The 12494-nt window shown below is 43.9% G+C and overlaps 2 protein-coding genes across 2 annotated transcripts; both read left to right on the top strand.

Moving 5' to 3' along the window:
• Positions 1-3396: 3396 nt before the first annotated feature.
• On the top strand, positions 3397-5045 carry LOC126539486 (U3 small nucleolar RNA-associated protein 15 homolog). Its single transcript, XM_050186349.3, has one exon. The coding sequence runs from the start codon at positions 3430-3432 to the stop codon at positions 4963-4965; it is 1536 nt and encodes a 511-aa protein (XP_050042306.1). The 5' UTR covers positions 3397-3429; the 3' UTR covers positions 4966-5045.
• A 3983-nt stretch (positions 5046-9028) lies between these two features.
• Positions 9029-11543, top strand: ATPsyndelta (ATP synthase, delta subunit). Its single transcript, XM_050186360.3, has 4 exons — positions 9029-9245; positions 9464-9617; positions 10013-10101; positions 11343-11543. The coding sequence occupies exons 1-4, from the start codon at positions 9111-9113 to the stop codon at positions 11463-11465; spliced, it is 501 nt and encodes a 166-aa protein (XP_050042317.1). The 5' UTR covers positions 9029-9110; the 3' UTR covers positions 11466-11543.
• Positions 11544-12494: the final 951 nt, after the last annotated feature.

The following is a 12494-nucleotide window of genomic DNA, read 5'->3' as shown; positions in this document are numbered from 1 at the left end:
CTAACTTTTCAGTATTGAAAGACAATGCAGAATTTACCACTGACAGTCCACAATAGCGTATAGTCTATCCTTTGACTGAGAAATATTCGCAGGTGCAGTAGCTGTCGGTGGTGTACAAAATGTGCACATGCAGTGTTAACATAGGTATAGTTACTTGTCACAAAGTTTATAAAGGTCACACTACTGTCTCATTGGTGATGAGTTTCTTCATCTAGGTTCCAAGTCATATCTCAAATGGTCGAAACAAGAAACAGGACCACAGGAAAATGGAGGCTTGAAGTGAACAGCAGTCGAACAAGGGGTGTACCAACGTTTTCACAATGATACTTGTTTTCGCCGACAACTCCTCAAGCCGAAATGCTGGCTTCAGCCAGAGATGACTGATTACTTCATTCAAGTGGTGATACATTGGTTTCATACAACGCTGCATTCACTGCAGCAACACTGAGCGACAGCGTTTAAACTGCGCCTCGAATGGCGGAGCATATTTTGAATAAGGTTGAATCACGAGAAACTAATACGTAGGACGTCAGTGTACAAGAGATCGCTGCTTATGTAATTTAATTACTTCCTTAATACTCATTAAAAGCCTAATAAGTTCAAGTTGAGCTTCCAACGTCGTAACATTATGCACGTGCTCTGCATTTGTTGACTACCATGGAGTTCAGATATTTCGCCGCCTGGACGCCGGTTTTCCGCTCCATGTATTCCAGGCTTAAGGTTGTCGTAATTTAAGAGGAAGCTTTAGCTCAGTTGCTCCTATCTAATGTAAAAGGAGGATTCGTTTTTCTAGGCAACCGCTCCCCCAAACTTGACGAGGTTTGTAGCACTTAAAAGAAAAACTTAAAATCTAGTGACTATTCGTTTCGAATTATTGATGTAGATCCTCAATTTCTTATTAAAAATTGGCAAAAATCGAAAATTTTCGGAGAACGAAACTATCAAGCTTAAAATTCTGTAACTCAGCAATGAAAAATGATATCACAGTTATGTGAAATGCATCTAATAGTACATGTAAAGCGGACAAAATTGATATGTTACATATTATTCTAAAAAATTTTCAGTAATATGGAAATACAGCTTTTGCGGAATCCTTGTACACAACGTAACGAATTCGCGTAAGATGTAAAATGTCAAATTTGTCCGCTTTCAATGATCTACTGGATGACGTTTACGGAACCACGATATCTTTTCTTGATGCAGAGCTATTAATTTGTAAACTTCGTGCTTCTATTTCATTTTCACACTTTCGAATGTTTGAAAATGTTTAACAAAATTCAGGCCCTAAATTGAAATTCCGCTCCCCCAGTCACTAGAATTTAACTTTCTCTTTCAAAAGCAACAAATTTCATTAAAATCGGTCAACAAAAACGTTTTTGCGTTTTACATGTACTTGAATAGGCCGCGTCGGAGTTGGGCATGAGCTAAAGCTTCCTCGTAACAGCGCCTGTTTCGTAGCAAAGAACATAATGAATGCATTGGCGAAGGACGGAAATGAGCGTGGCGAAAAACTGACGCAAGCACCTTTCGACTGCTCTCATATGCATGGTACCAGACCCAAAGCTTACAAGAACGTACGCCGGTGATAAACTGCGTGACAACATTTGTGGGCTGTGTGATTTTCCGTAACAGACTACGCTTGGGTTTCGCAACGAACCTAAGTAACGCCGCTTCAACTGGATCAGCAAAATATTCTAGAAGAACGCTGAAACGGTACGCGAAATGCACACGATGCAGACAGAATACACGAAAATTGCTATTTCGACGCACCATGGCGGGAAAATAACAAAGGCAATCCCACCCATGGAGGAAGAAAAAAGGAGAACGCATCTCGCAACGCGATTGAAGCCAAACTTGTCGGCCCACCATGTGATCGCACGTCAAAGTGTGCGGTTGAGTTTAGTGTTCCCGCTCTGCAGGCAGAGCTACGACAGGGCAGCCGAACAAGCGCGCACCGAATAAAAGCTACTGGCATAGCTACTGGGAACCAAATGTCTCCACAAATCGCGATTCTTGCTCCGTGATCTCGACGCAAGTGATCACGTGTTGGGCCATCACTGGCAAAGGGCTTGGCTTCACGGAGCCTTCGCTTGCAAAGGCTGGCTGCGTCAACGTTCTTAGGTGACCGATGTGGTCGTCACGCAAACTAGTGGCGCTGCAATCGCGACTTTTGTCACTTCTGGTTTCGCTTCTACTTTCACTTCTGCATTCATTTCGATAGTGCTGCTTTGTAGGTAGCTACTGTGGTCATGTTGTTGCTGTCGTGTGTTGTGTGGCGTTTTTTCCGGTGAAAAGTTTCGCGCAGAAGTGTCCCGGCGTCTCGTAACAGGAAGAAGTTTCATATGCGGTTCTGCTTTGCGCACGGCTACTCCAATGGCCGGATAGTGAGCACCAGCATCTCGTTGATGCTGGTGCTCACTTTTTTTCGCACCGCGACGACGGCAGAGAGCTTTATATATAGAAACACATGCTCTGCTGAAATAAAGAATACCTCACAGATAAGTCTGACGCAGGTCTGACGTGTGTGAACCTCATGTTGAGGACGATGCCCTATATTTTCATTCTTGAGAACAAATATTGTATTGAATCCTTGCCGGAAATATGAACGCTAGCTGGTGCACGGCGCGATTCCACGACTTAATTATTCCCGGTCTTCAAGAACTCGTCTCGAAGCTAAGCAATGTGATGCAAAAACGAAGTACACCAAGAGAAGTAACTCGAGTGTCAGATGGCACTTCGGCGGGAGCTTGCAGGCATGCGCTTCATGCATGCTTGTCGTGCTTGCCTTGGAAATATGCGCTACTGACTGTGATAAAAAATTAAGCTCACGACCGTGTTTTTGCCTTCTGTACTCTGAAAATTTCAATTTATTGAAGACAACGACATGCAGCAGCGATATATGTGGATCATTTCACGTGAGAGAACTCGTTATATAGGTGGAAACCGCGTAAACTTTTCAGTTATGGAAGCTATTGTCCGTGAAGAGTAACGCGCCTAAATTGTGGCATGAAAAGGTACGACAAAATTCACAAAATGCTATTTCGAGTAACTAGCTATATAATACCCTCAAAAGCATAATTGAAATCATCCAGAGAGAAGCAAAAACGGCCGGGTGTGCATAACATCAAGCCAAAGTAAATCGGCGACATAGATTATATGTGCACCACAAACAGTTTAGTGCATGGTACTCATAAAAGCTTGTGAATAAAAGAAAATCGAGAACTTTAATAACACACAGCACAGGTAAATAAAAATAAAAGGCAAAATAAAAAGCTGGGCATGGTGGCAACTGCCATCACCTCGTTTCAAAGGGGACGCTCCTACCTTCCATCCATCCATCCATCCATCCATCCATCCATGCGGATCTTAAACTCCTAAATTTCGGAGAAGGCGCACTGGCATAGGCATCGCGTCATTTCATGGCTAAAGATGGCGGACTTCAGAGGCGTCCAAATATATTCATATCCACGTGCGGGCATTAAAGTAACTGAAGACAATGTGTACTGGAAGCGACTTTCCCTGCCGGTGACCATCAAGGACATCGGATCCATCAACAACGTTGACATTTCGCTCCAGGAGCCGCATGCCTTCGCAATCACATGTTCGTCGAGGGTGCGCGTGTTCAACCCCGTCAGCCGCGAGATCACATGCCAGTTCTCCAAGTTCTCGAAGGCGGCTTGCGGCGGCATATTTCGCGCTGACGGCAGCCTCATCGCCGCCGGTGGCGAGGACGGCGCCGTGAAGATCTTCGACGTCAAGACGAGGTCTCTGCTGCGGCAGTTCACGGGCCACAAGGGTCCCACGCAGCGCGTCGCTTTCACCCGCGGCGGCACACAGCTGCTCAGTTTTTCAGATGACTCCACCGTCGCCTTGTGGGACATTCCGGGCCAGACCAGACTGCTGTCCCTCGACGCGCACGATGACTACGTGCGCTCCGGTTCCGTGTGCAAAGCTAACCCGGACATAGTGCTCTCCGGTTCGTACGACCACACCGCCAAGGTGTTCGACCTGAGGACTGCCGACCCCGTCGTTACCGTAAACCACGGCTCCCCCGTCGAGTCGGTGCTCATGTTTCCTACAGGGGGCATCTTTCTCACGGCGGGGGGACCGCACATAAGGGTGTGGGACGTAGTGGCCGGTCGAATACTGGCCCAAGTGACACAACACCACAAGACCGTCACGTGCCTGAAGCTCGCCAGCAGTGGACAGCGCTTGCTGTCCGGCTCGCTCGATCGACACGTCAAGGTGTTCGACGTCGCCACGTACCAGGTGGTCCACACGCTCGACTACCCTTCTCCGATACTCTCCCTGGACATCTCGCCGCAGGACAAAGTCCTCGTTGTCGGCATGACGTCGGGACTCATATCCGTACAGAGGCGGAAGAGCGAAAACGTGAAAGAAGTCGCACCCGCGAAGCGCAAGCGATCGTCATCTTACTTCCAGGAGACTCACAGCGACCCTGGCTTTGTGCCTCGCGAAGGTGATGCCGTGATTCCTGAGCGAACGGTGCAGAAAATGGCCAAGTACAACACGTTCCTGAGAAAATTCCAAGTCTCGAAAGCGCTCACCCAAGCTTTGCGGGACGCCAAGTTCACGAGGGAGCCGCAGATCGCCGTCGCCGTGATGCAGGAGCTGATTCGAAGGCGAGCCCTGAAGTCTGCCCTTGCAGGCAGGTCGGGGAAGGACCTGGACGAACTCATGCTTTTCGTTACGAAGAATGTCAGCGACCCTCGCTTCTCTAGGATCATGTTAGACGTTGCCACACTGATGGTTGAAGTGTATTACCCAGAGGTCACAACATGTAAAGCGACATGTCGTAGGCTTAAAATTTTGCAGAAGGTGATGCACCAAGAAGCAAAGTATATGCAGGAAATGATGGAACTGAAAGGCACTATTGAAATTCTGCTGTCAAATTCTAGCAGCAGAATACAGAAGGAGAGTGCACCTAATCTAAATGAGCTTTAGGTAATCAATGAAGTAATGCTATTGTTTGAGTGCTCATTATGTATATAAATCTTCATGTACATAAATTGTTAATCATGATATTCAAAGTGTTTGTGTGTTTCATCTGGTTCTAGCAGAGCACATTTTATTTGCTCAACGGTCGCATAGTACGAAAGAAGTGACACATATTTAAGCAATGAAATTCTTGGGTTCTACCTGCCGTAACCACAATATGATTATGAGGCACACCATGCTGGGCAACTCCGGATTAATTTTGACCGCCTTGGGTTCTTAACATGCACCCAAAGCATAGTACACGGGCGTTTTTGCATTTCACCCCCATCAAGTTGTGGCCGTGGCGGCCGAGATTTGATCCTGCACCCTTAAGCTTACCAGCACACTGTCAAGGACACTGGGACAGCATGGCAGGTACACATCTTTATATTTCAATGATGTATCTATAGGGAGCCCAAAAATATGCAAGCCTTTCTTTTTCCCAGGGCTAAATTTAGTACACATACACAAATACCAAAGAAAATGAAGAGAATGGCCGCCACGGTAGCTCAATGGTATAGCGTTGCATTGCGTGAATTATATGGATGATGTGGGTTTGGCTACCTCCTGTGGTGAGTTGTCATTTCCATCAATCCCATTCCCCGTTTCCTCATTTTTCTATATTTCAATTACAACAGTTCATTTTTCCATGCTTTTTCCAGTTTCGTGTTGTAACCTATCAAAAATCGAGGCCGTCTATCCCTCTTATTCTTCTTGCCCAAACCTAGAGCTTCACTATGTGAACTATAACTGATGTACTGCATAAGTGAGACTCCTGACAGAAGCTTAGTATTAAGTTGCTATTGCTGGTCAAAAGGAATGAAGCCGACTGAGCTCCAAACAAAATGCTCGTTGAACTAGTAACCATTTTGGTTCTCACCCAATTCCTTGAGAGGTGACATAGGCCGAGGCACAGTGGCGCTTTCAAGCTTTCTATCCACTTTTGTGAAAGTTGATCCAAGATTTATAATGTACGCAGTGCGGCATGTTCTCAAAGTCTAGCTTAGTCCTGTTTGCTCAGTTCTCAATCAGACAGACATATGTAAAATTTTCACCCTTGAAGTCTGCCAAGTTTGTCAGCAAGAAAGTGTCTGTGCATTTCTCAAAACCTTTATAGTAGCAATGAGGTGTGTATTCGAAGTTGTAGAAACTCTACCATACTTCTTGAGTGTAAAAGGATCACACTTGGCTAGTGTAAATGTTGGGGAACATAGGATAGTTTAAGCTGATCCTTATAATCGGTCTCGAAATGCAGGGCCTGGTATTGTCAGCATTATTGTGATGTCGTGAAGTAGATCAAAATTTACTGACGCCGTGAAGTGATAATGTAGTGACAATGATCTCACAAAAATAAAATGCTGCATGCAGTTTTTTTCTGACTGCGCTTGCAAGTAGCAGGCAGCAGCGATCGCAGGAAGGGAACAAGTCAATGAATCAGGGGGGGTATTCTGTAAGGGTCCACCTAGTGGACTGTCCATTTTGGCCGCTGCTGATTGGATGCAGCTGTACGAGAGAGGAGGAGACGAGCGGCCCTAGCTAATCAGTAGCGGCCGAAATGGACAGCTCACTAGGTGGACTCTTACAGAACACCCCCCCTGGACAACATGGCACACCCACCTCCTGGGTATCGAAATTGCTTCATGGGAAACAAGGATTATAGCAAATTATTTAGGTCACTCTGACACTTGCCAGTATACTTCCTAGGGTTCAGAGGGTATCGAAATTGCTTCATGGGAAACAAGGATTATAGCAAATTATTTAGGTCACTCTGACACTTGCCAGTATACTTCCTAGGGTTCAGAGGGTTTGGACCTTTATTAAACGAGAAAAAAACGTAAGCCATAATTGTCATGTCAGGACACCTTTAAGCTATGTAGTTCTTATAGGACCTTCGTAAGCAGCGTACTGTCTTCTACATCTGATGCTCATAGCTTTTTAGTAGCTTTGCATTCTGTGCCATTGATATGGAGGAACTACTGTTATCAATTAGAAGCTTCAACAGAGTTGGATCTCCTGGCCATGACATAATTCCTGCTAGGCTAATGAAAGATAGCATCAACATGCATATTAGGGGCTCACTGTTTGTGTATTTTGAACTTCTTGCTAGAATTTGCATGGTGTATATTCCAATGTGCTAAGAATAGCAAAAGTATGTATGCTTAAAGATGGTGAGAAATCTCAGCCTTTTAACTGTAGGCCAGTATAATTTGTGAGCATGATTAATATAGTGTTGGAAAAAGTAGTTTGTAGATGCATATAGTATTTTTTTGACTTCGTATATGTCATCTGCCCAAATCAGTGTGTCTTCAGGTACCACAGATCTACTGTACATCTGCTCTTGTCCTTGCGTAACTTATCAGTATTGCAGTACATACTAACAAAATTGGCCATGTAATTTTTATTGCCATAACAAGAGCCATTAAAGTTGATCATGGATAATTTCTGCAAGAAAACAGATAGTGGGCAAAGTTTTCGAGGTATAGTACACAATTTGTTTCAAAAGTATTTCTCAAACAGACGGAGTCTCATGAATGATCACTTGTTTCAGTGTCGCAAAGCATTGTGTTGGATGTTCCACAAGGACCTGTGCTCAGGCACTTGGTTTTCTCCCTGTTACACTACTTGGTTTTCTCCCTGTTACACTAATGACTTTCCATCAGTTTTGCATTACAGGGGCTTCATTGTACACTAATGACACAGCTTTATTTTTCATGTGTGCTGTAGTGGAGTGCCTCCAGGGTAAAATAAATGAACTTTGTTATGTTTTCGACAGGATTGGAGATAATCATTTCACTGTTAAAAGGGATTAAGAAAACCAGTTACATGTGTTCCACTCAAAAAGAAAGACCATAATTATCACAATATAGTTGTAAATCTGAATCATACATAATAATTTAATCATTCCATCTATCCTGGGTGTGCAGATAAAATTAGTTATACACTTGAATTTTCAAATTAACAGTGAGTGAAATATAGTTTGCTTATATTAGATCTAACGTTTTACAAAGGTGTTTTACAGAGTGTTTTAACTAAACATCTCGAAAATGCTATTATTTCGCACTCATGCAGAGCCTATCATTTTACTGTTTGAGAGCCTGAGATGGTACATATAAATCTGACCTTCAGCAGATTACTCACGTGCAAAAACACAACCTCAGAATGATTATGTTAACCAAAACTATATAAATTACTTTGCACATTTCCTCTAAGCTCACTATACAAGTTTAAATTAAGTACCTAACACTGTGGATAGCATTACGCTGTGTAACGATCCACTACCATTGCACTGTTCCAGCATATGAAGCCTGATCTGTACATAATTTATATGTAGCCAACTTAACTTAGAGCCATTTATCACGATAGGTTCGTGCACACAGAGTTTACTGGAGCCTGTCTTTGGAATGACACGCCCACTAGTAATTTAAAATACAATAAAAACTTTTTCTGTAAAAAAGAAAAAAAAAGGCTCAATTGATTTCTGGGAAATCATACTGAAGATGCTTTCATATTCATTTAAATGTGTGATTATTGCTCTGTATTTGCATTTCTGTATACCTTTTATCATTGTTCAGGGTCCGTGCTTCGAGCAGTGTGCAGTCATAATGTGATATGACATTTCTTTTTTTCTTCTCTCTCTCTTCTCCTTCCCCTTTTTCCTCTCCCAATTCTTGATGTGTGTATTCTCCAGTGCGGGGGAAAAAAAGGATGCCTGTAGTTGAAGGTGTTTAAGCTGTAAACACTCTGTCATTAGTACTTCCCAAATAAATGACTCTCCTTTATTCTTCGCGATCTGTACAAGGAAAAAAAGAGAACAGAAAGAGTCTTAAAGACGTCGAGTTAGAATTGAGTAAACGCGGTACGTGCTGACTTTTCATTTGAGTCAGTACCGAATTTTTTCAAGGCTGAAAAGGAAATTACTCCATAATAAAGTTTACTTACTGTGATACTACAAAGGACAGTACTGTTGCAACTACTGCAATATATATGTATATATAATTTGTCGGAGTTTGTACTTCATTTGCGGGCAACAGAATTATCAGGGGGCGCTCCGGTCGGGTCACCATTTCTGCACGAAGGTTATTGGAGTACGCGAACTACATTGAACAGCCAAAATGTCCCTCTTTCGAGCTTCTGTTGGAGCTTGCCGTTATGTGTTGCCAAGAACTAGGTTACTAGCATCCCAATCTGTCCAGTCAAGAACATACGCCGACGGTCAGATGCCGCTCACGTTCGCCTCGCCAGTAGAGGTGAGCCCAGCCACATTGCTCCGCCGGCGTTCAGAACTGCTGAAGAGTTTGCCAATACTTGCAAACAGGATTTAACTTCAGACTTCTAGCTACTAGAACTTTTTTCGTAGAGTCTTAAATGGGAGGCCTGTCGTAATTTGCTTGTATTAGCCTCAACGGGCACGTGGAACGCGGCTAGCAGCATTGCAGTGCGGCGTTTCCTTTCTGCTCCTTTCCAGACCTTCTACGATAAAGTGGATGTCAAACAAGTGGACGTCCCGTCGTACAGCGGAAACTTTGGTATCTTACCGAACCACGTGCCCTCCTTGGCCGTGATCAAGCCGGGAGTTGTCACAGTGTACCACAAGGAGGGAGAGTCCAAGAAATATTTCGGCAAGTATCTTTCATTTACCCCGCTCACACTCAGCTACGTTGCTTACGTGTAGTCACTTTGTAAAATCACGTATATTGACTGCTAAGACAAGTCTGTTGTCCTGTTTAACGTGAAGGCCGCGCGCTTACCGATGCAGCGACGACCTACGTGCATTCCTCCCCACCCATGCGCGGTGATTTAGTACATCTCGAATGTAAATAAAGGACGATGTCCCATCGTGGTACAGCTGCAATGACAGGAATTAATGCGTGCAGATGTGTGCCGATAACAAAATACTCGTGCAAGTTATCGTAGCAACAAAGCTTTGCGAATATACTAAGTGTACTGAACACACAATGTGCAAGGAGTTTAAGTGATCCACTGACGATAATGCCATGGTGCTCTTATTTTACAGTGAGCAGCGGAACCATCTCCATCAATGAGGATTCCACTGTCCAAGTGCTGGCTGAAGCAGCAGTTCCGGTCGACCGCCTTGATCCCCAGGTGAGACTAGAATTCCAGAAATCTTAAAAGTTGTGCATCGAGGTTCACCCATGAGTACATGAGCATCATTTCTTGCAGCTCATTGCTTTGGTTCGAACCATTGGACAAGCATGAGGCGAGCCAGATCGCAGCTTCATAAAAAAAGCTCACTTCATGCTTGCTCTAGAGTGAGGCGTTGGTCACTTCATTCATGGGCGTCTTCTATGGGTGCGACAGAAATTCTCCGGAACTCGTTGCGCTGCAGGAATTAGTACCCTTAGCTCTTTACATATCTGCAACTAGTTATGAATTCCTTGGATGATGGGCTAAGTCTGCATTGGGACTAATCATCTGACTCTTAATTAAATCTAAATTAGCCGTTTTTTTAAATTTACTAGTAAGAATAAGGGGATCTGAGAAGCTTCGCTTTTTTTGACAGTTACAACCATTGAAGGGAACAGACTAAAAGAGCATAGATGAAATAAGACAAATTTGCTGTAGGTGGAAGCAGGACCCACACCATCTGCATTATACATACGGGGCTTTACCACTTAAGCTACCACGGCAGCCATCCTCCCAGACTTTTGTATATTTGTGTCCGTGTACAAGATCAGCCCTGAGAGCAATTACTAGCTCGAGGCTTTTTGAGATATGTGCCCCTGTGGTAAAAGCGAATATGAGTAAATAGCTTATCGCATCTTCGCCAATATTACGGAATTTCGAACACATTTTCTTAAATGCCCTGCTTTTATATATGTAAGCTTGCACGTTTCAATTTTGTTCCCTGTCCTTTTAAAGGCCAACTGCAATGAAATTTTGGACTGTGTAAAACGCCTAGTCTAAGATGGTGCAGATATAGAGGAGCCTCCATACAGAATTTAGCTGCTTTTGCTATTGAAAGTGAAAAAAAAAAAAAAATGCTGCCATTACTGCTCACTAGAAGTGGTGCACAACCTCAAAGACTGGGTAGTGCCTGTGGTTGCTTGCGACACACTGAAAAATCTCGAGGGCAACGTGCTGGGCCTGGCATCACACAGCCACTAACCGCTAGGTGTACACATCGTCTGCTTAGGTGCTGTTTGGAGGCTGCTAATAAGTAAATTCTGCAATTACCAGCCCTGTGGCTTTGTGAAAATTGCTTCAGTGGCGTATACTACTTCTTTATAACCAATTTTGTTGTTGAAAGTGAAATTTCGTTGCAGTTGGCCTTTAAGTGCTAATCGCGTGCATCGCCCTGAGCGTCAGTGTTTTCTGTCTTGCAGTTGTGCAGAGATGGCCTTAACAAGGCCCAGCAAGCTCTCCAGTCTGCGTCCAGTGACACTGCAAGGGCGGAGGCACAAATCGAAGTTGAGGTTCACGAAGCGCTGGTGAAGGCATTGGAGTAGATCATTGCTACATCTGTGTTACATTAGCACCTACACTGACAACTTTGTAGGTTTACAATAAACTGCAGTTCCACATTCGTCATGGCATCTTATGCCAGCACTGGGATTAACATTTGCTTGTGGGATATCAGCAAAAGCATGAACAGCATCGGTAAATTATTAGAAGCAAGCATGACGAAATAAATTTCCGGGTGAAAAACATACAATCAGCATTAACATCAAATCTATCAACTTGTTTTTTCTTTTTGATGCCTTAAAGGGACATAAAGCAAAATATTAAGTCAAGCTGTCAAGCCAGATTGAAAGATTTGGCTTCTGTAATAAGGAATTTATTTGTAGAGAGGACAGAGCTTTCGTGGACAAGAAAATTGCGAAAATGGAAAATGGAGTGACGCTGCCGGTTGTGGACTGTTTTATTTCTTCTGTAATGTCAGCACTCGCCGAGTCACGGAGAGTGCCATAGAAGGTCACATGGAGATTATGTCAGCTCCTCTGTCTTCGCACTGTTCAAGTTGAGAAGCAGCGGGACCTTTGGCAGCAACTTTCTGTACAACAAAGTGACATACTGGCACGCAGAAAATGGTGGTAGGCTCCTAGATGAATAGTCGTCAACCTAGCTCGACTTAATATTTTCATTTAGAGTCCATTTAAGGAGCACTCAAGAGAAACGACCTGTCGTGGTTGCTTAGTGGCTTTGGCATTGCGCTGCTAAGCACGAGGTTGCGGGATCAAATCTCGGCCACGGCATTTCGATGGGGGCAAAATGCAAAAGCACCCATGTACTTACATGCATCTTGAAGAAGCCCAGGCGATTAAAACTAATCCAGAGTCACCCACTACGGCGTGCCTCATAATCTGATTGTGGGTTTGGCACGTAAAGCCCCATGTTTTTTTTTTATATAAATGTAGAGGTTTACAAAACACTGGTGAAGTCATTGCTATACCTGCATTACAGTATGACATACGCTGACACTTTTGAAGTGAACTATACACTCGGAGCCGTTGAAATAAAGGAGAATGATGCTTAGG

This window comes from Dermacentor andersoni, chromosome 11, assembly GCF_023375885.2.
Source record: "Dermacentor andersoni chromosome 11, qqDerAnde1_hic_scaffold, whole genome shotgun sequence".
Classification (NCBI taxonomy): Eukaryota; Metazoa; Arthropoda; class Arachnida; order Ixodida; family Ixodidae; genus Dermacentor; species Dermacentor andersoni.
This window is presented reverse-complemented; position numbering and strand designations above follow the sequence as displayed.